Genomic DNA, 20,588 nt, shown 5'->3' on the forward strand with positions numbered 1-20,588 from the left:
TCATCCATGGACTTAATAAGACTTCAACAATTGCCTCTTGCGTCAATTAGCAACACTTTTTAACCTCTCACAATTTGCTTTAATAAGAAAGTAAGGATGAAGAAAATATCTTCTTTTATGAAATTTTATCGCAAACTTATTCTTGGATCATCGTCATCGTCATCATCATCGTGATGAGAGTGAGGGTTGAGAATATTTTTTTATTTGCAAAATAAAAATAAGGGTAGTTTACGAATCTCGAAAGTTAAAAGTCATTGTTTTGTAAAACGATGATAAAATAGATTCCCATAAGAGCCAGTTTATGCGACTTTTGCATATTCCTTATTTTTTTTTTTCTCTGGGAAAAAATATAACTTTTATATTGTGTAGGTAGGTACATCCATCCGCGCTGTGCTGTAATGATAATGAAAATTCTTTCGTTATAAATAAAAATGTGAATATTTTTTTTCTTCAAGACTCTTATTATACTGAAGACCAAAATGATGATGTTAAAAATTTAATTTCACACAAGAGATCCAGTGAATTGTTTGGAAATTGTGCAAGGACACGGCCAGGAAAATATAATTTGCAGAAAAAAAAATTGCATTAGTTTGGAAAGTTTATTGCGTTCCTTTCATTTATGATGTAATTAAATTATTCTGAATACTAGTATACGAAATTCCCTCCATTAAATCAACCTGAGGGGTTTCAAAACGAATAAAAATGTCAGAAATCATACAAATTAAAGTCAATTTGAAGATTTGAATCTGGAGTATTTAAGAAATTAAATACACGATTCGGACGCAAGAACTTGCGTTTAGAATTCAAGTTGCTAAAATTTTTTAAGACTTTTATACAGGGTGTCCCAAAAGTAATGGATCAAACGAAATATGCTGATAGGCCAACTTAAGGGCTCTCAGAATTTGGTAACTTGTTCATCCCAAATCCTTACGGTTTTTGATTTAATGCAGTTTTTGTGAAAATTCGAAAAATCCCGACTTTGCAACAGTATTTTGCTTCTTCCGCTCATAATTGATTTTTGTTTTTCACAATTTATTCACTAAAACATTGCCTAATAATAAGAAATAATTAATTAATCAAAATATTTTTTATTTCATACTCCATTTTGCTGCAAATTAATGAACAGTTTTATGTTTTATAAAAACTCAATTTCTTTCTTTTATTTCAGAGCAACACCCTGAAAAAAATTTGTATGGTGTGGCACTGGTTTATTATTTTGAAAAATTGTCGTGTTATTGCAGTTTTTAAAGATGTATAAAAGTTTCCAAAGTTGAAGTTAGAACTGAAGATATTACAATTTAAAAGCAACAAAACAGGGCTTTTCAGAGAAAAATAATGCTTTACCAACTTGCTTACTGTTGAAAATTAGAGTGATAAAATGCAACAAAAGCTGAATATCCGACAAAAATAAGAAAAATGTCTTACATTGTTTCAATTTTATTTTGAAGAAGTTTCATGTTAATTTTTTCAACATTAAATCAACGTTGAACATTTTACATTTTACGTTGCGTTTTTTCCCTCAGTGCTTATCACTTGAACAGGATAGTTATTTTCAATCAAAATGTGATTTATTCTTTCTATGTTATTTTCCATAAAAATCTTATGGCTGAATGAAAATACTTTTCTAATGAAACTTTTGACAGTGTTATATTTCATATTAATTGGGTGAGTTGAATAGTAGTTAATTAATCTATTTGATGCTATAGGTTTATACCTCAAAATATATTGGCAAATTAAAAATAAATTGCGTTTATATTTGAATATTAAAGGACCACCAAATATTAATATTGTAATTTCAGCAAAACAAAATAAAAAAATATAAATTAATATAATTACCTCTTAAATTTTTCGACTTCAAATGACCTCAGGAATCCATGGTTTTAATTTTGGGGCGGTGACTGTGGGACACCCTGTATACAAAAAACTTTTATTTTTTAAAACGGCTCCAACAATTTATAAAATGTTGTTTGTCATTTAATACCTAGATTAATACATCCATAAGATCTATGCACACCAATTTCAGTCAAGACTGTGATCGGTTATAGAATTTGTATTCAAGTTTCGAAATTGTTTCTTATTATTTGTAGGTACGCTAAATTACTAAGACCACACATGTTTACGAAACCATGAGAAAGGAACAAAATTATTAATTAAAAATAATCTAAGATTATATTAAAAAAATAATGAAAAATGGATTTCAGGGCCAAGTTGATCAAAGCCTTAACTCGCTAGATAATAAGACGAGTATATTTCTAATTAATTAGCATTTAATAAGATCATGTACCTACAAGAAAAACAATTTTTTTCAAACTGTTTTATGAACAATTTCACAACAAACAAAAGAGTCACGTTTTTTAATTTTTTAACTTTCTCAAGTTACAATTCTGCGCTTTTCATCCACTTAAAATCATTTTTTAAAATTTTATATAAAGTTTTGAGTTTATTGTTTCTAATAATCAAATGTGTATATAAACAAATGTATCTTATATATTTTGGCAGGGTTATATATCTTAAATTATATTATTATTAACTAAAATTATTAAAAATTAAACTTAAAATATAAAAGTACAATAGATTATTATTTTTAATCTTATGTATGACATGTTTGAGCTTATTAAAATAAACAATTTATCTAAGTTATTGACTAATTTTCATATCAACAACAAAACACGCTACTACATCATTTTCTGCATCTCTTAGTTTAACAACGGTTTTTACATTTGCTTGTATAAAATTATTATCAATTGGAAATTGAAGATTGAAAGTAACATCTTCTTCTGCATACAATGGACAATAAGCTCCATGCATTAGATTATTACAAACATTACCATTTTCCGAAGGTAACTCATAAGGAACATTTATGCCAAGCATTGTCACAAGGATATCAGTTTCGATGTAATGAGTTTCTTCTTTTACTAAAAATTATTTAAATAAATCGTTTTATGTAAAAAAAAAAGTATATAAGTAAAAAATGTAAAAAACATTTACCTGCAACGAATTGTACTTCCATGTGTGTGGTTGTACCTTTAGTAACAGAGCAAGGTAGTTCTTCACAATCATCGACCTTAACGTTTAAGGGAAATGGAAAATCTCCTGAACCTTTAAGAATAAAAGATTTTTAAAATGTTGAAATAAGGTTTTTTTCTTGTATGACTTACATCTTCGTACAGGTGTTTTTGATTCACCAACTCTGCTGAAGGCCAATAAACTCAAAGCCAAAATCAAAACTTTGCAAATCATTTTGGAAACAAGTAAAAATTTTTAGTTAAATTATTATGAGCTACAAACTGTCTTTTCAAATGAATCGTATTGAATATGATTAGCTTAAAATTTCAAATCGCTTTTATAGCAAGATATATGTCAACTTGAATTTTTTTTTGTAATCTTATCATTCTAATTAGTTTCGAGTGCATTTGTACTAAATTTTGTTTTATGATTATGATTGAAAGTGTTTAAAAGATATACACAACCTTATTTCAAATTCTATTGTTTAGAAGTTTATGAGTCGATTGCATAAATGCAAAATTTGACTTTTAACCAAGTGAGTCAGAATTAAAGATTAATTTTGGGACAATGAGATTAAATCTATTCTATTGATCGATTAAATTATGAGATAAGTTGAGTGACTCAAATGGACTGAGTTAAATTTTAAAAAATGGGTATTGAGAGGTGATTCACCTCCAAAGTAACTATTTGAATTTGTTTGTTATGGTGATGTATCTAATCAAAATTACGTTGTTATTAAACTTTGATAAAACACTCATTACTGCAGAGGCGTATGTATGATATCAATTCATTAAAATAACTGGTGGCGTTAAAAAGATTGTTGACTCAGATTGAATTTAAGATTTTTTATGAAATTGGATGAGATAATATCTACCAATTCTTTTTTATTAAGGGTATTCACGTAACGAGATAATTTTCTACTTTGCAGAAAAATAGAAAATTCCGCAAAAGGTTTAAATGAACACCCCAGAAGAAAATAATTGCGTAAACAAGGGGAACAAACAGCTGTTTGTTAAACGTCGAATTGAACTTGTTTAATTAAAAAAATGAGTCAAGCTAATTTTGCAAGTACTATACAACAATTAAAAAAATGTATTTTGCTCAAATAAAACAATATTCTCTTTTCAATATTAACATATTTTATTTGTGGTTATGTGAATAATAAGACATAAATCGCGTTCAAAATGATATTCCAGATACGGGGATCCCAGATAGCGTATCCGATATGTGATTGAACACACCCAAAGTTTATCTGATTTTTTTTCTACGGTTTCTGCTTCAAATTTGTGAGATAAAATTCTATGATTTGCGGAATATTTTTCCCATACAAATTTTGACAGCTCATTTCTACCGATAGAAAATTCTACGGGTTTTCCGCGTTTACGTGAATACCCCTATTATGTCAACTTAAATGTTAATAAGAATATAAGAATTAATGTGGTGGATTTAGATTTATTATATATTTTATTTGTTTTTTATGTTGAACTTTATAATTATTTTATTTATTACCTTCTTTGTTTTGCTTCTTTTAGGCCAAAAATAAATAGTTTTCTAAAATAAAAAGATGCGTTTTTTAAATTAATCTGAACTAAAAGAAGCAAAACAAAGAAGGTAATAAATAGATTTATTATGTTCCAAATTTTGAACTGGAGCTTAATTAATTTCCACTATCTAACATGTTATCAAAATAAGTTCATTCAGGGAATAGGAGTTAGTATTTGCTATACTTTAGAAGTCAGAAAATATCGGAGGTAATTTATCTTGTTGGTGCACGAGTACCTACTTCATATTCATAGTTCACATTGTCAAGTGTGTTATACGTTGTTTCCTAACGTTAATTGTAGAATCTATTTGTTTTCACTTCATCTGAAAGTATGAAATTTTAAGTAGTTAAGCCAATTAGTAGTTTTGGTTGACTTAGATCAACTAGGTAATGAACTCTGGAGATTGAAGTCGGACATGATATAAAGATTAAGAATGCAACAACATTGATTCCTGCAATTTTGTCTCTCTTCTATTAGTAGGGAGAATATGGACGTTAATTTTGAATTTCTAAAATAAAAAATTGCTCTCTGAAAATAGGTCTGTAAACCTATACATTTAAATTTCGGACATATATTTTTTACCTTAAGAAATATACCTACCTACTCTTTTTATATTGGAAGCTGTGAGCCACTGTATCAAGGGGCACGGTAGAACCCAGCCAAGTTCTCTAGCAACTTTGGCACTACACCCTTATTTACAGGAAACAACTCTGGCCATTTTCGACCCCCCTCTAACTTCTATACCAAATATGTCAGAAATGTCAAACTCTTTCCATTTGTTGAACTAGTCAAAAACAAACTCCTTACAAAATTTCAGGTACCTAGAGAATGAGTAGTTCCTGAGATATAGAGCTGGTAGTTTATACAATAGGAAAAATTTAAAATTTAAGAATTTTAGCCAGGGGGGGGGGGCGTGGTAACCACTCATTTTCACTGAATTTTCATCAAATGTTATAGAGCACTTCTGATAGAATTTTATAAAGCTTGGTAGGTTCTTATGCAAAAGAATCATTTAAAACATAGACATTCTATAATCAGAGAGTGTGGTCCCCATCCATAGATATTTGAACAGAATTGCCTTAAAAGAATGAGGAAATATGGAAAACTTGAGATCTTTTTAGGAATGGCGCTAGAATAACCAAATAATATAGATTTTAAATTGTACAGCAATATCTTGCAAAAAGTAGTGAAATCACAACAAAAACATAACTGTTAAAAAAAGAGCCAAGTTCTCTTATGTTAAAATTATTATGTTGGCACAAAAAGTAGTGAGATATAAAAGTGCACCAAGATCTAAAGTTTGGTTTTAAATTTGTACCAATTAAATTTTGATTGTTTACTTAACCCTTTCGAACCCAAGCTATGAAAATCAATATTAAAAAATGTTTTTTCGGTATTATCGGGTCAAAAACATCACAACTAAGAAATATGAATAGCAAAAAGTTATTTTCCAAAATAATAAATATCAAAACGTATGTGTTTTTCTCATGTTACATGTAAGTAACATGCACTGCCTATGACCACGAAAAAAAGTCGGAGAACTGAGAAAATAACTTTTTATGAAACTATAATGTAGGTATGCAACTTCTTCTAAGCAAAAAAAAAAACAAAACACTTTCTGCATTAACATTTTTGATATCTTTTTTTCAAAATTATGACCATATATAAAAAAAAATTTTTTTGCAATAAAAAAAATGTGAATTTCAGTCCCTTTCTCGATAAAAAAAATTAAAGGTATGATATTTTGACTAACTTTTTGTGATAATCCAGTAACTAGGCATTATTATCTTTTAATTAAGCCATCGTTACCTAAAAAATTGTTTAATTTAATATTTTTTACGAATTTTTAAAAAAATGTTACATGATAGTAACGCTGGGTCCGAAAGAATAAACAATTTTTCAAATAACCTTAAAAATCTATAATTAAAAGAATAATTACCTCCATAATTTTGACCTATAACAAATTTCTTTCTGAAAAATGTTGGACAATTTTATCTGTATATAAAAAATTATATTTTATAAAAAATATTTCAACAATTTTTAAATATTTTTCTAAAAACTCTTTGATGCAAGTACATGAATTGAATAATTGGTTCAGAGGTTAAAACCATTTAATAGATGCTGTAATACCAAGTAAAAAATAAATAATATTTAATCTCTTATGATTTTAAATTAGTTATCAACAATTTAAGACGAACCATCAAGAATGAGTCAGAAATCACCACTGTTAAAAAAATTATTAACTTTTTAATCAGTTTTTCTAAGTCCTCTTCTTTAACTCTATTACTTAAATAATTTAACAATTTATAATTAAATTGATTATTTTGAGTTTTTCACAATTTTCGAATCTAAATATTTAAAAATCTCAAAAAAATAAATGATACGAGAATGGAAGAAGGGAAACTAAACTACATAAATACATTATACATACCTATGTAATCTTTAAATTTAAGCAAACTATACCATATAGCCTCTATTCATTTACAATTTAAAGATGTATAGATATCTCGTTCTATACATTTTTGAAACATCAACCCTAAATAAAAGTATTTCATGTTAAAATCCATTATCGTATTGAATTTCATACTATAAAGTATAATCCAAAGTATTTACCGCAAAATTTTGCAAACTTCCTCATCTTCGTTTCGTATCATTATTTCCCTCATTGTGTGTATCCTTTTTAAATTTCAACTAAGTATTTGAGGGTTTAATTTAGCGAAATAAGATGATAGATGATTTTATGATTAAAAATAATACTGTGTAAGAGAATATTTACTTTGAAATTTATAAGTATAAGATTTGTCCATTATTGAATATCAGAAAATTATTTAAGTCGTTTTGTTAAAGAACATACAAAAATTGAATATAGTCTAGATACCCCTTTAACTTTCATAATCTTACGTCAAAAGTACGCTTGCACTTTTCATATGTTGTTAAACAAAAATAAATGATAACAATGCATGCATAAATTTTGTAGGTGTTTTCAAACGGTTACCTGCCAGAACGCCAATACTCAACCTTTGATTAATTAGATAGGTAATCTTGGGTGGTTTTATATTCACTCACTTCATTTTGTTGACAGCAAAAAATTTATCGTTGGGGAAGTCTCTGATTTAATCAGTTTATTGTTTTCTATTAGAAAAATAATAACAATCGGTACAATAGTACTCAGTCTATTTTGGTTCTGTTATTAGAACTGAAAACCATCATGTCTCCTTTAACAAGGAGTATCAAATGTCAAATATAAGTTATCCAAGTTCATTAAAGCGAATGAGTGACCAGTTTAAAATAATTCCCTAACCTTTGTTTAAGGGGAAAATCCCTCTGGAAGACAGCTTTTTGAATAATTTTTTTGGAAAACCGAAAGCATTTATTGAAATTTGGAAAAGTATATATATAAACAATTTTGAAGTAAAATAAAAACAAAATGGCGGCTCTACAGCTCTTTAATGTTGGCGTCTACAGTTTGCGCCGTGAAATGCCCAAGTCCAGAAAATTATTTATAATCAAAAAAGAAATTTTTTTCCAATAAAATTTATAACCTAAATTTAGTAAAAAAAAAGTGTTAAATAAAAATTAGAGACCAAAAAAACGAAAAAAACACAATGTTTAAAAAAAATTAAAAAAAAAATATTTATTGTATAAATTATATTGAACTTTTAGGTTCACGCAATGGCCAATAAGTTAACGAGTACGGGTTGGGGTCGAAATTCTGTATGTTGCGAAATTCTGTATTCAAAATACTGTATGCCAAAATACTGTATGTCAAAATTCTGTATGTGCAAAATGCTGTACGAACAAAATTCTGAAAGTCAAAATTCTGTACAGCAAAATTCTGGTTGGTCAAAATACTGTATTTCAAAATTCTGTACATCAAAATTCTGTAAATCAAAATTCTGTAAAAATGCTGTAAAAAAATATCGTTTTGATAATGTAAAAAAGTGCGCGCTCACTTTTTTACATTATCAAAACGATATTTTTTTACAGCATTTTTACAGAATTTTGATATACAGTATTTTGCCGTACAGAATTTTACAAAACAGAATTTTGCATGTCAGTATTTTGTTCATACAGTATTTTGACGTACAGAATTTTGTATTTACAGTATAATGACGTACAGAATTATGGTATTACAGTATTTTGACCCCACAGAATTTTGTCGTACAGAATTTTGACAAGCAGAATTATGACCCGCTCCCATTTGCATTTTATTTGAAGTCGATAGCTTCATTAGTTTAAGAGCTACGTTGCACGGCGCGGAAAAAAACGCGTTTCGAGAAAAATGCGCTTAAGGTTTTCGTTTTCGTACTGGTGGAACTGTGGTAGTTTTGGAGCGCGTAGGTTTCGGGACTATCTAGGGCCTTTTGAGGCTTCATTTAAGGCTTAGACCACTGAAAATAGTTTTTGGGTTAATAAAAGAATTTATTACGCAAAAAAAAAAAAATAATGCAAAAATAAAAAAATCCAGAGGGATTTCCCCCCTTAATAACACCCATATTTCACAGTGAGTCTGAACAAGTTTAAGGTTGACCTAAAATGACGACAAAAACTAAAGATGAGGCTTTGTTCCTGAAGGCCTCAGCATACTAAAATCGGATTAGCTTCCTTTTTCGAGATACCCCCGTAAACGTGTTTTTTTCGAGAAAAATTTATATCAACGCAAGGCTCGAGTACGATAACTTAGGCGCCGAGAATTGAAAACGGTTTTTAGTAGAGGTATTCAATACAATCATTTTTTTTTATGGGAGGGAGGATCTATGTCCCCCTCTTTAAGCGGGAGGGGCAATTATCTAAAAATGCATTTAAAAAATTATTAAAAAACAATGGCAACACTTACAGTTACGAATGATACCTTTTTCAAAATCTAGAATTGTACACTTATTTAAAGTTTTTAAATCAAGTTATTTTAATCAGTTGTTTTCGAAATAATCGATTTCAAAGTCAACAATTGTGAAAAAGAAGTTTAAAAAAGTACATTGAATACTATTTATGTCAAGACTTTGGGTTTTATTACGGGATAAATTGATAAAGTAAACTACCTCAATAAATTCCTTATCAAATACTGAAAACCATATGTTTCTATGCCTTCTAGTTTTTGAGAAAATTGAAAAATAGGAAAACTACTTTCTTTATCAGGCTTACTAATGAGCGTTCTGGTACCACACTGGTACCAAGAAATTTTATTTTTAAGATCCAATTTTAAATGGAAATAAAACCTATTCATGGAATCGAAAAAGATTAAGCACAGTACTTTTTAAGTTTTGATTTTTGATAATGGCAAAGCAAAATAGCCAAGAAAATAAAAATCTGATAAAGAAAGTAGTTTTTCTATTTTTCAAAATTTTTTTTTGTGAAAAATCAATTTTTTGGAAACGGGTTGGTGAAAAATTTTGAAAATCCATTTTTATGTGTAAATTAATTATTTATTCAAAATGGCACACCAGCTTTTTTTTTTGAAAAATGTTTTATATATAAAAAATTATTTTTTTAAAAAACGGCTCTAACGATGATTAAAACTTTATTTATTTTTCCAGAACCTACAATTTGTACTATTATTTAGGTTAAGTTTCCAAATCATCTATGTATTAGCTAGAGCTTGTTCATAACGTTCTAGATTTTTTCTTCTTGGCATTTTATTTGACATAAATACTAAAAACAGCATCATACTTTAGAGATGGCTTAAATTAATAACAATTTATTCAGTGTTAGATAATAATAGAGCTTTTTAAAATGTAATGTACTAAACAAATTATTTTCAAACCTTTTAAAGCCGTGTAAATAGAATTTTATTTTATTTTCTCAAATGCAAATTGTAACAAAACTCAGTACTTTTTTGATTTTACATTGGAAAAATCCTTGCAAAACAATTAAAAAACACAATTTCCAGGGAAAAAGGTAATAATTTAATTTAACAATTTCAGCAAGGAAAATTATTCTCGAAATTAATTTTAGCAAAACTTTTTCAAGTGGGTCCCAATATTTAATAAATTCTTCATTGCAGATTTTTCTCATTATGTAATTTTTTTTATATGCCTATATATTCTGTAAAAAGTATAAAAATGATTTCTTGAAATCATGTCATTTTTCATGACAAAAAGCGAAAAAAAATTAAAAAAAGCTTATTATTTTAGCTTTCAATATTTAACTCTATTATATTTGTACGAAATCTAGAAAAAAGCTTAAATTTTTGGAATGCAATCAATTTTCATAAAAAAAAAAATTAAAAAGAAACTAATTTTTTTTTCTTCCATCACGATTTGGTCCAATTTTTTATTTGACAACTTATAATAAATAAATTTTATATCATTAGAAAGCTTATCATTTCACCTTTAAAAATATGGCTCTACCGTATCTGTACGACACCTACAAAAATTAAAACTGATATTATGGTGTATGTACGTACACATACACGTTAAGCGAACCACCCGAGTGAGTAACGTCAGGTTTTTAGTTACGAAGTTTCTTGATTCGGTCCCGGTCCCCACGCTCAAAGTCCGCGAACTGTTGATCCGCGAACTGTTGTTGAACTGTAACAAACTTGTCAAAGTCCGAAAAAATTAGTTTAGCCTATATTTTTCGAACCGCTTTGTTTATCGTAAGTAAAAAGGGTCTGACATCCACAAATAATTCTATGGAAAGTAGGTACTGGAATTTGCTTAGACTTAAATCATACAGACATTATCAAAATTTGTTATTTTTGGTCCTTAAAAATGATAAAAGTGAGCATTTATTAGACCCACACATACTACTATTACACACTTTACATGTAGATACACTAAACAACAAGATCTGATTACTGATTTCAATTTGATCAAAAGAACAAAAAAATGGGAGATTTTGTGCCATTAGGTGATTGCTTCATTCACTTCTTCAAAACAAAATCCAGTAGAAAAAAAAACATATTGTTCATTTTATAATAAATATTTTATTAATCTATATTATTCTAAGAAAATACACAAACACACCTTATTGTCTTTCTTTTCTAACTTTCAAATCAGTAACAAAACATGCCACTACATCTTTGTTCTTATCCACAATCCTTACTTGACATCTGAGATTAAGTTCTGGAGTATTATTTTCTATCGGCAAATCTATGTGATAAGTGACATCTTCTTCAGCATATAAAGGACAATATGCTCCATACATAAGATTGCCACAAACATTTGCAGCTTCAGGACTAAGAATAAACGGAACTGTAATTCCTAATACTGTTGCATGTATTTCAGCTTTCAAATAATATGTTTCATCTGTAACTATTAATTAAATCAATTTAAAAGTCTAATTTGATATTAAATTTAAATTAAAAAATACCAACCTGCAACAAATTGCATGTCCATTTTATTTACCCTTCCTTTGGTTACCTCACATGGTAAACTTTGACAGTCTTCAATTTGAACATCCAATGGCAATGGATGATTTCCTGAACCTGCAAATAAAAAAAAATGTTCTTAGAAAAAAGGATATTTTTAATTGTGGAAATTCACCAACTTACATCTTCTAACTGGTGTTCCTGCTTCGCATAATGAACAAAAAATTATGAGAGAAAGAATGGTTATGGCAACTTTGAAAAACATTTTGCTTTCAATTTTTAATGATCTTTAAGAAGCTACACCAAGTCTTTTGAAACAACTATGCGTTTAAAAATTTGCTATGCCTTTTATAGGAATCCGTTGAAAATAAATTCGTCTAATCTAATCAAAAGTTACAATTTATTCATTTACTTTTTTTGGTGCAAAAGAACTAAACCTTAAAAGCCTTTAAACAGAAATAAAGAGGATTAATTTAATTGCAACTTGTAAGATCACATTGGCTGAAAACAAAACAAATTACATTTTTTTCTCATTTTTTTTTTAAATAAATAAAAAAAAAAAATTAAAAAAAATAACAGTTGACTTGATACACCCTATATACTTATCAGTTTTAAATGTTATTTTTGTTTAACATTGTTTTCTATTGTAGTAATACGTCACAAGTTCATATGCACCTCGGTTTATTTATATCTTTTCCTTTGAATTACTTGCAAATATTTCGAAAATTGTGCAGGTGTTCCAGATACTTGAGCTTTGATTGAGCTTCTTATCAAAAAAATATTTTAAAATCTATAATTTACTACTGCTGTTATAAAATCAACTGATTAACTCCAATCATGTCTGATTGAGGGTGTGCATTGGGGAAGCCTTGGCATTCATTAATGAAATCATCATAAGTGCTTGAGCACCAAGAGATTTTTGTTGCCAATTTAAATGAAGTGAAGTTTTGTTTTTAAAAATTATATTATTATAGACTTGAAATTTTTAACTATGACAGATCAGGAAATAGTTAAGACCACTTGCTTAAATCATAAGTAAAAGATATGCACTCAGTCACAAAAGTAAGTATACACCCCTACCTTTGCTTTTCCAAGACAGTTTAAAAAATATCTAACAAATCTTCGAAAAGATTTTAAATGTGGTTTTATTTCATTAATCATAGCCTATATCATTGAATAATTATATATAGAAGTGACACCGGAAAAAACATCCGCTTTGTTTGAGGGGTGGCGCTACAATCGTTACAAGAGTGGCGCCACAATCGTTTTAGGATTGTGTATTCGATGGCCGAAAAATTCCTTAAAAGGACTTTTGGTTACTAAGTAACCACAACTACTATATTATTTATATTTGGTGTATTTGTATTAGTTTTGTTTTGTGTTAGAAGTGTGTTTGTTTATTTTTGTTTCTGTAATATTCAAATTGAATTTATTTTTAATTTTTGTAATATTTTGAATTGAACATTTATTTTTGAATGTTTGATTCTTATGTATATTTGAAAGGATTTTGTTTTTCTGTTTTTATTAACGACAAGAAGATTTTTCTTCAACTATAGAGAGTTTATTTAATTTCGACTAGGGTGCTTTTTGTAATAATATCTAGCTGTAGTTCACATTATTTATATGTTGTCTGCATGCACTGTAGCATATACTTACTATTTTCTTAAACCCCATATGCAAGAGTAGGTAAGGATCAAGTTCATACAATATGGCCATATTACACATTATTTTAAAGTATTTTAATGCATATTTCAAATATTTTAATACAATACGAAACTATCTCGATTATTTGCTTAAAATGATTTATGTATGCGAACAAGAACTTTGGATTTACAGCTTTGTTCAAATTTGCAGTTTTTACAAAATGTTAAATTTTGGAAAAAAAAATCTTTTCGTACCATTTTTGGATACTTTTCTCTGTTTTTAATTTTTTTTTAATCTAAAATTTAAACGATAAAATAATTAATAAAATGTTGAAATAAACTCACAAGAATTTGAGTTTATTTGAAAAAAAAAACTGTAAAAAGGTCTATTTTGATCGCAAATGTATGAAAATGTGGTTTTGGATAGTTCCAATGATTTTCCTATTTCACCATTTGAAATAAAATATTTGGTTCTAATATCCTAAAACTAGAAGAATGTAGCTTTTACATGCTCTTTATTTTGTCATGATACTATATAGTCAAGCTATGCATTCTCACAAAAAAAAAGTTGAGATAACAATCAGACATTGCATTAGTTTTTGGGCAATCATGGAAATGTTTTAAAATTATTATTAACCTACCGTAGAACCGTTTTTTTTTTAAATCTGATTTTCTGCCAAACTGCCAATTCAATTTTAAAGAATTTTTATAGGTATAGTTTAAATATTTATATAGTTTAAATATAAAACAGTAAGACAATTTGGAAAAATAATAGTTTTTGGATAAAAAAAATTGAACACTTTTTTTTGAAAAATCAAATTTTCGAAAACCGGAAATTAATTTTTTTTGACATTTTAGTTTTGAATGTTGAATAGTGATTTCTACGAAATTGCATACCAATTTTATTTTTGATTTTTTTTTTTTTTTGTTTTAATTTATTTATAAGGTTCCAACGATTTTGAAATTTTTTTTCTACAAATCTTTCTTAGTAGAAGAAATCAAATTGAATAGGTACTTGTTGGAGGTATCACGAATTCTGCTTTGTTCCTTTAACTTTTTGGACTAGTGTATAAAAACAACTCAGGTTAAAAGCTGCACTCGTTATGAAACTCAACTATTAAATTTAGCCGAGCGTTAGCCTTGTACCTGAGTATTAAATTGTTTATTGGTAGGGTGAAATATATATAATTCAGTTAAATATTTAAGTCAGCCTTAAATTTGATTATTGGTAAGGCCCGTAGAAAATAAAATTTACTAATTATAAGTTTTTGTGAATAAAACTTCTTATTCAGATTTCTTTGGCACAAATTTATTTGTCATGAAGTAAAGTTATCAGGTGGAGTTTCGATTCAGCAAAAAAAGGCGCTAGTTGTTACGCATTTTATAATATTGCCAAAAAAAAATATAATATAAAAAAAAATAGCAATCTCTGTGGGGATACGAACTCAAAGAGCAAAAGTAAAGAGCAATCACCTTGTCACCTACGCTAATAGGACTATTGAAATAAGTGTAACTTTCATGCCCTATAAGCTATAACGTGCCTAGGATATACAACAATAATTATTTAATTTTGTTCAAATTCTCGTTGTTAATAAAAATGTTTTGTTTTTAGTTTCGAGTTACTATGGATACATTTATAATGTCAAATAACTTTTCAATATTTTTGTTTGATATTTGTGTAATTTTGTATGTATGAGTAAAATTTCCATATTTTCTTTTTTCATTTATAGGATGTCGATGTGTCGATAAGATTTATTTTTGTTTGATATTTGTTTTATGTTTTATGTGTGAGTAAAATTTCCTTATTTTTTTTTTTTCTAATTTAGGATGTCGACATGTCGATACGTTTTATTTTTATTTGATATTTGTTTTCTAATGTTTGTATTAGTGAAATTTCCTTTTTTAAAAACAAATTTTTGGAAATATAATTTTCTAGGACAAGCCCCATTCTCTCTGGACATTTTTTAGTACATCTGATTGCCGAAAAAAATAAAATTCTTTGGCGCTAGAAACTATCGGTGTCACTTCTATATATAATTATTCAATGCCTATATATTTACAAAAAAAAAAGTTGTCAAATAAATGTAACTAAATGTAAAACTGACAAAAAACTAAAAACAGTACAAAAAGTATGTCACATGTATGTGTTAGGGTAGGTACCCCCCCCTAAAATTGAAGAGGGCAAACTTTCTTGAAGAAGAATGATTTTCGAAAAAATTCTATTTTAATTAAATGAAAGGTCTTATTATATCTATATTTTTACAGAATTATTAATTAATTGAACATAAATTATTAAAACATACAAAAATTAAATTAAATAAAAAATACATTTACCACATTCTTGGAAAGTTTCGTTCATGTTTTGAGACCTGTATTTATGTACGCACACACCATCATACACATAAATAAATATATCACCAACCGTTACGTATACAACACAGGGTACTACCAACAAGAAAACAAGCTATTTATTTAAAGGAACCAAACAAAAAGAATTCTTTTATGCCCAAAATTTGTATATGTTTTTTTTTGGAGCAAAACAAAAATTACAAATACAACCCAAAAAATATATTCTGTCAAAAGATCTTCAACCACCTAAATGCTTATTATTTTATTTAAATAAAATTGACCATTTTAAATTGAGTTAAATAAAAAAAATATAATAAGTAAAATTAAAGTTATTAATGGCTTATTATCTAAAAAATTGAATCTTTTCGTTTTTATTTTCTATATTCGTTTGCATATTAAAATTTTTAATTAATCTTGAATTTATCAATTGATAGAGTCTACTGATCCAGAAAAAGTACCTTATCCTTCAATTAAAAAAATGATTGCATTGTTTTAAAAATATAACACCGATTTTAGAAAGTATTCAGCACTTACAAGAGTAAAAATCTTAATGAAATCTTAGGTAAGAAAATTCAGGGTTTTCTTACTTAAGATTCAATAGCTGATTTTCAAGGCATAGCGAACCAGTATACATACAGGGTGACAGTTATCAGAAAAATAATACAAAAAATCGCAGCCATATATTTTGGGAGTAATGGGCATTTGAAAAAAAGTCGAAAAAATGGTCACTCTGTGACGGTTTTTCATGTGCCGTGACTACAAATCTTAAGTTATCTCATTTTTTACTTGCGATATAGGTACTATAGGGCAAGTTTAGGATTCGTAAAAAAAATCGAACTCGAGATAACAATTTTACATGACATTACGATGATGGAGAAAGCCAAAAAAGTGGGTCCGGCAATTCTGTCTGTCTGTCTGTCTGTCTGTCTGTCTGTCTGTCTGTCTGTCTGTCTGTGTGTCTGTCTCTATCTGGAGCTGCAGCCTAAACGAGTGAAGTGATTTTCTTCAAACTTGGTGGTTAGCAGTTTTTGGTGATTCCCTAGAGGGGAAATTGAAATTTTTTTTTTATGACCAAAACTAACGGTACCTGCCATATAACGGAAATAGAAAAGTTATTTTTTTTCAAAAACGGCTCTAACGATTTTGATTAAAATTTTTGTGTGTAGTACTACACATAATAGCCAACTTTTTAAATAAAAAATATATTTTTTGTACCGTTATTAACGGTACCTGTCATAGAACGGTTTTTTTCGTTTCTGAATATCTTGTACAACATTAACCCGATTTAAATGAAAATTTTTATACAAAAGTGTGTAAGTAAAGATAATATTAAAATTTTAGAAAATTTTCAAAAAACGCATTTTTGGTTTTTTTAAAAATATTTCAAAATTTTTTTTTGAAAAATCAATTTTTTGAAAACGAATCAATGAAAAATTTTGAAATTTAGTTTTTATGTGTAAATTAATTATTTCTTCAAAATGGCATACCAACTTTTTTTTTGAAAAATGTTAAAAAAATTTTATATATAAAAAATTATTTTTTTAAAAAACCGCTCCTACAATTTTCGAAAATTTTTTTCTAAAAATACCTTTTTATACAAGAAATAAAATGGCATATTTTTTATTTTTTTTAAGATAATTTAAAACGGAGTTTAATTAATTATAAAAACAGATTTAATTTTTTTATACTACTTATGAAATTTCTTCAAAATATCAAATTTTAAATTTCTTGAATGAAAAGCTTTAACATTATAGTTACTTTAAGCATAAGAGCAAGTACGTGCGACCCCAGTCGTGCAATTTATTTCTTTTGCTACGCAACCTTAAATAACCCTGCTACCAAATGCATTCAAAAATTTTAACTCAGCTGCATCAGTTTTAAAGCAAATATTACTTTATAAATAACCGAGATACATTTTTTTTCTTAATAAATCCTACTTTTTTTAGGTAATTTTTCCATATTATTTAAGTTTTTGTATTCTGAAAGGTTCGGAAAACTTGAATAATATGGAAAAATTACCTCATAAAAAAGTCGGATTTCTTAAGAAAAAAAAATTAATCTCGCTTATTTATGGAATATTCCCAACAATGTTGTACCATTTTGAAAAGAGAATTGAACACACCAACTTTTAAGGCAATTTGCCGAAACATCATAGTGCATTTTTTTTACACTACAGCTCATTGAATTAGAGTCATGTAAAATTTTTTAGTACTTAGTTGGGCAAAAAAGTAATATTTGCTTTAAAACTGATGCAGCTGAGTTAAAATTTTTGAATGCATTTGGTAGCAGGGTTATTTAAGGTTGCGTAGCAAAAGAAAAAAATGAGACAACTTAAGATTTGTAGTCACGGCACATGAAAAACCGTCACAGGGTGAATATTTTTTCGATTTTTTTTCAAATGCCCATAACTCCCAAAATATATGGCTGCGATTTTTTTTATTATTTTTCTGATAACTGTCACCACCTACCCTATCTACCGTTTTCGTTTCGACGTTGCATAAAACCTACATGTAAAATAAGTTCCGAAAAAAGTTAAAAATCAAAAATTACCCAAAAATACCCCTAAAAAACAAGGTGTTTTTCAAAAATTCATATTTCGAAACGCAGAGTGTTGGAAAAAAATCCGTATCAGACGCCTAATTTTGTTTTCCCTCATCTTTAACCTGGCATCTTTAGAATTGTCAAAAAACATTTCCTTTACCCAAAATCATCATTTTGTCATAGCCCCAACACGTGTACAACGTTCAAACAAAACGTTATAGCTTAGTTTCAAAATTTTTTAGAATTTTTTCTTAAATGCAGTTATTCTTAAATTAATCTCATCTATCTATAGAAAAAATAAATCAATTCTCTACGACTACTTCGCGTTTAGATCTAAGCCCAAATTTCATCTTTCCGTTTTACCCCTGTTTACCCTATTAAATGACGGAATTTTTAAAAATCCTTCATTTGGACTAAGATTTAGGTTATTATCTTTCAAATAAGCTATAGAAGATTTGTGTATCTCTAATAGTTTATTTTTAATTTTGAATTGAAATTTTTTGCCGCACTGCGAAAGTGCGAGAGTGTAACGTTAGAAAATGGCGTCACTTTTTTGTGGTGGCTGCCATGGTTTATCGATTTATAAAACGTTATCACGTCAAAAAAACATCTTCGATATTAAATTTAATTAAAAATTCTTTTTTTTTTTTATTTCCAAAGTATTTAGGTATATCAATTCCACCAAAATTTTAAAATGCATATACAGTTTCAAATCATTTCAAATATTTAAAAAATACATGAATTATTTAAATTATACATTGTAGTCGAATAATTTTGGTTTTGGTTTTATTGGAAATAAAAAAAAAATAAAAAATATTTCTTATTTATTACTATTACTTATTTATTACTATTTATTATTCACCTCAAGAGTTTATTTATTGATTATTGGAGAAAAAACACTTTTGTTTTATTTGATTGCTCTTTTAGCATTAACCTGAACTCCTTTGGTTAGGCAACAACATGAAAAAAAAAATCTTTTGAGTAAAAAGCTTTTAACAGTTATTGTTTTTATTCAAATTACATAGTTATTGGATGTAGTAAGAACTTTAAAAGTTCTCACATACCTACTCATATTATGGCTATTAAAGTTATTATACTGAACAACTTTTTGCAAGCTAAATTATTGTTATCAACATGATTGGTTTAATTTTTTTATATAAACAAAGAAGACAAAATAAATTTTTAAAAATACAGGGTGTTAAGAAAATATTCGTTAATCAAAGAATAACTTTTAGCAGAAAACACATCATATTTCTGAATTCGTGTTAGTTGCTTCTTATAATATATTAATAACTTGTTACATTTTCAAGCAAATTAAAGAAGTAAATATATTTTTTTTTTTAATTTTGGCTCAAAAAAATATAACGTAAAATAATGATTTTTTGTAAAGTAATTATAAGTTCATAATTTTGCGTTTTTTCTCAAAACTAGTTTTAGTGTTTTTTAAGCCATTTTTCATTTATATATTAAATGTATAAAAGTGGAAAATGTTACACAATCTTTTATATCACCATCGCGTTCATAGTAACTTTTAAGAATTCACTCAAAGTTGCCTTTATTGTGAAGAAATAAATTCAATGATATCCGAACAATAGCATCTTTGCACTCGAATCAAAAGCATTTTTTTTTTTATTTTATAAAGACTCACATTTAATTCACCAAGGACAGACAATACAAAGAAGAAATGTAATTTTCTTTCTCTCTTCGCCTTTGATACATTATGAAATATCATAAAGAAGATTTAATTTCTTTTTATCCTTCTGTTGCTTTGGAAGAATTAAGCTCTGGATGAAACATTTCTATAAAATACAAGTAAAATAGTGAAAACCCTTGAAAAAAAAAATACTTAAAATTCAATTTAATTTTATCTTAAAAAAAAAGTAATAAAACTTAAAGTTGATGTAATAATTAGCAATCGATTCAACCCTCTTTTTTTTTTAAAAAAACATCCCATTTCCACCCTAAAAATCTAACTAATCAATCCCTTAATTTTCGATCCTTTTCACTAATTGATTGTAAAACATTTTACTTCCGATATCTTCCCACATACTTTTATTCATGCGGTGTTGTGTGGCACTGTGTTAGAAAATAACCCAGGGGTTGCTGATAGTTAAAAATATGCTACTGTTTCAAAAAAATATTTATTACAAACAAGAGGGTTGAATAAAAATTAATAATCAAAATATCTAATAGTCT

At 27.4% G+C, this 20,588-nt stretch overlaps 3 protein-coding genes across 3 annotated transcripts in view; 1 reads left to right on the forward strand and 2 right to left on the reverse strand.

The window, feature by feature from the left end:
• Positions 1 to 20,588, forward strand: part of LOC129913390 (E3 ubiquitin-protein ligase FANCL) — a 71,110-nt gene that overhangs the window by 7,163 nt on the left and 43,359 nt on the right. The window lies entirely within an intron of this gene.
• Positions 2,616 to 3,295, reverse strand: LOC129913394 (uncharacterized). Its single transcript, XM_055992023.1, has 3 exons — positions 3,159 to 3,295; positions 2,989 to 3,099; positions 2,616 to 2,915 (listed from the first exon to the last, which is right to left on the reverse strand). Exons 1-3 carry the CDS (start codon positions 3,238 to 3,240, stop codon positions 2,638 to 2,640), a joined length of 471 nt encoding a protein of 156 aa, XP_055847998.1. The 5' UTR covers positions 3,241 to 3,295; the 3' UTR covers positions 2,616 to 2,637.
• Positions 11,478 to 12,190, reverse strand: LOC129913391 (NPC intracellular cholesterol transporter 2-like). The gene is made up of 3 exons (XM_055992021.1): positions 12,043 to 12,190; positions 11,866 to 11,976; positions 11,478 to 11,803 (listed from the first exon to the last, which is right to left on the reverse strand). The coding sequence occupies exons 1-3, from the start codon at positions 12,122 to 12,124 to the stop codon at positions 11,517 to 11,519; spliced, it is 480 nt and encodes a 159-aa protein (XP_055847996.1). The 5' UTR covers positions 12,125 to 12,190; the 3' UTR covers positions 11,478 to 11,516.

This window comes from Episyrphus balteatus, chromosome 3 (assembly GCF_945859705.1).
Source record: "Episyrphus balteatus chromosome 3, idEpiBalt1.1, whole genome shotgun sequence".
In the NCBI taxonomy this organism is placed as follows: Eukaryota; Metazoa; Arthropoda; class Insecta; order Diptera; family Syrphidae; genus Episyrphus; species Episyrphus balteatus.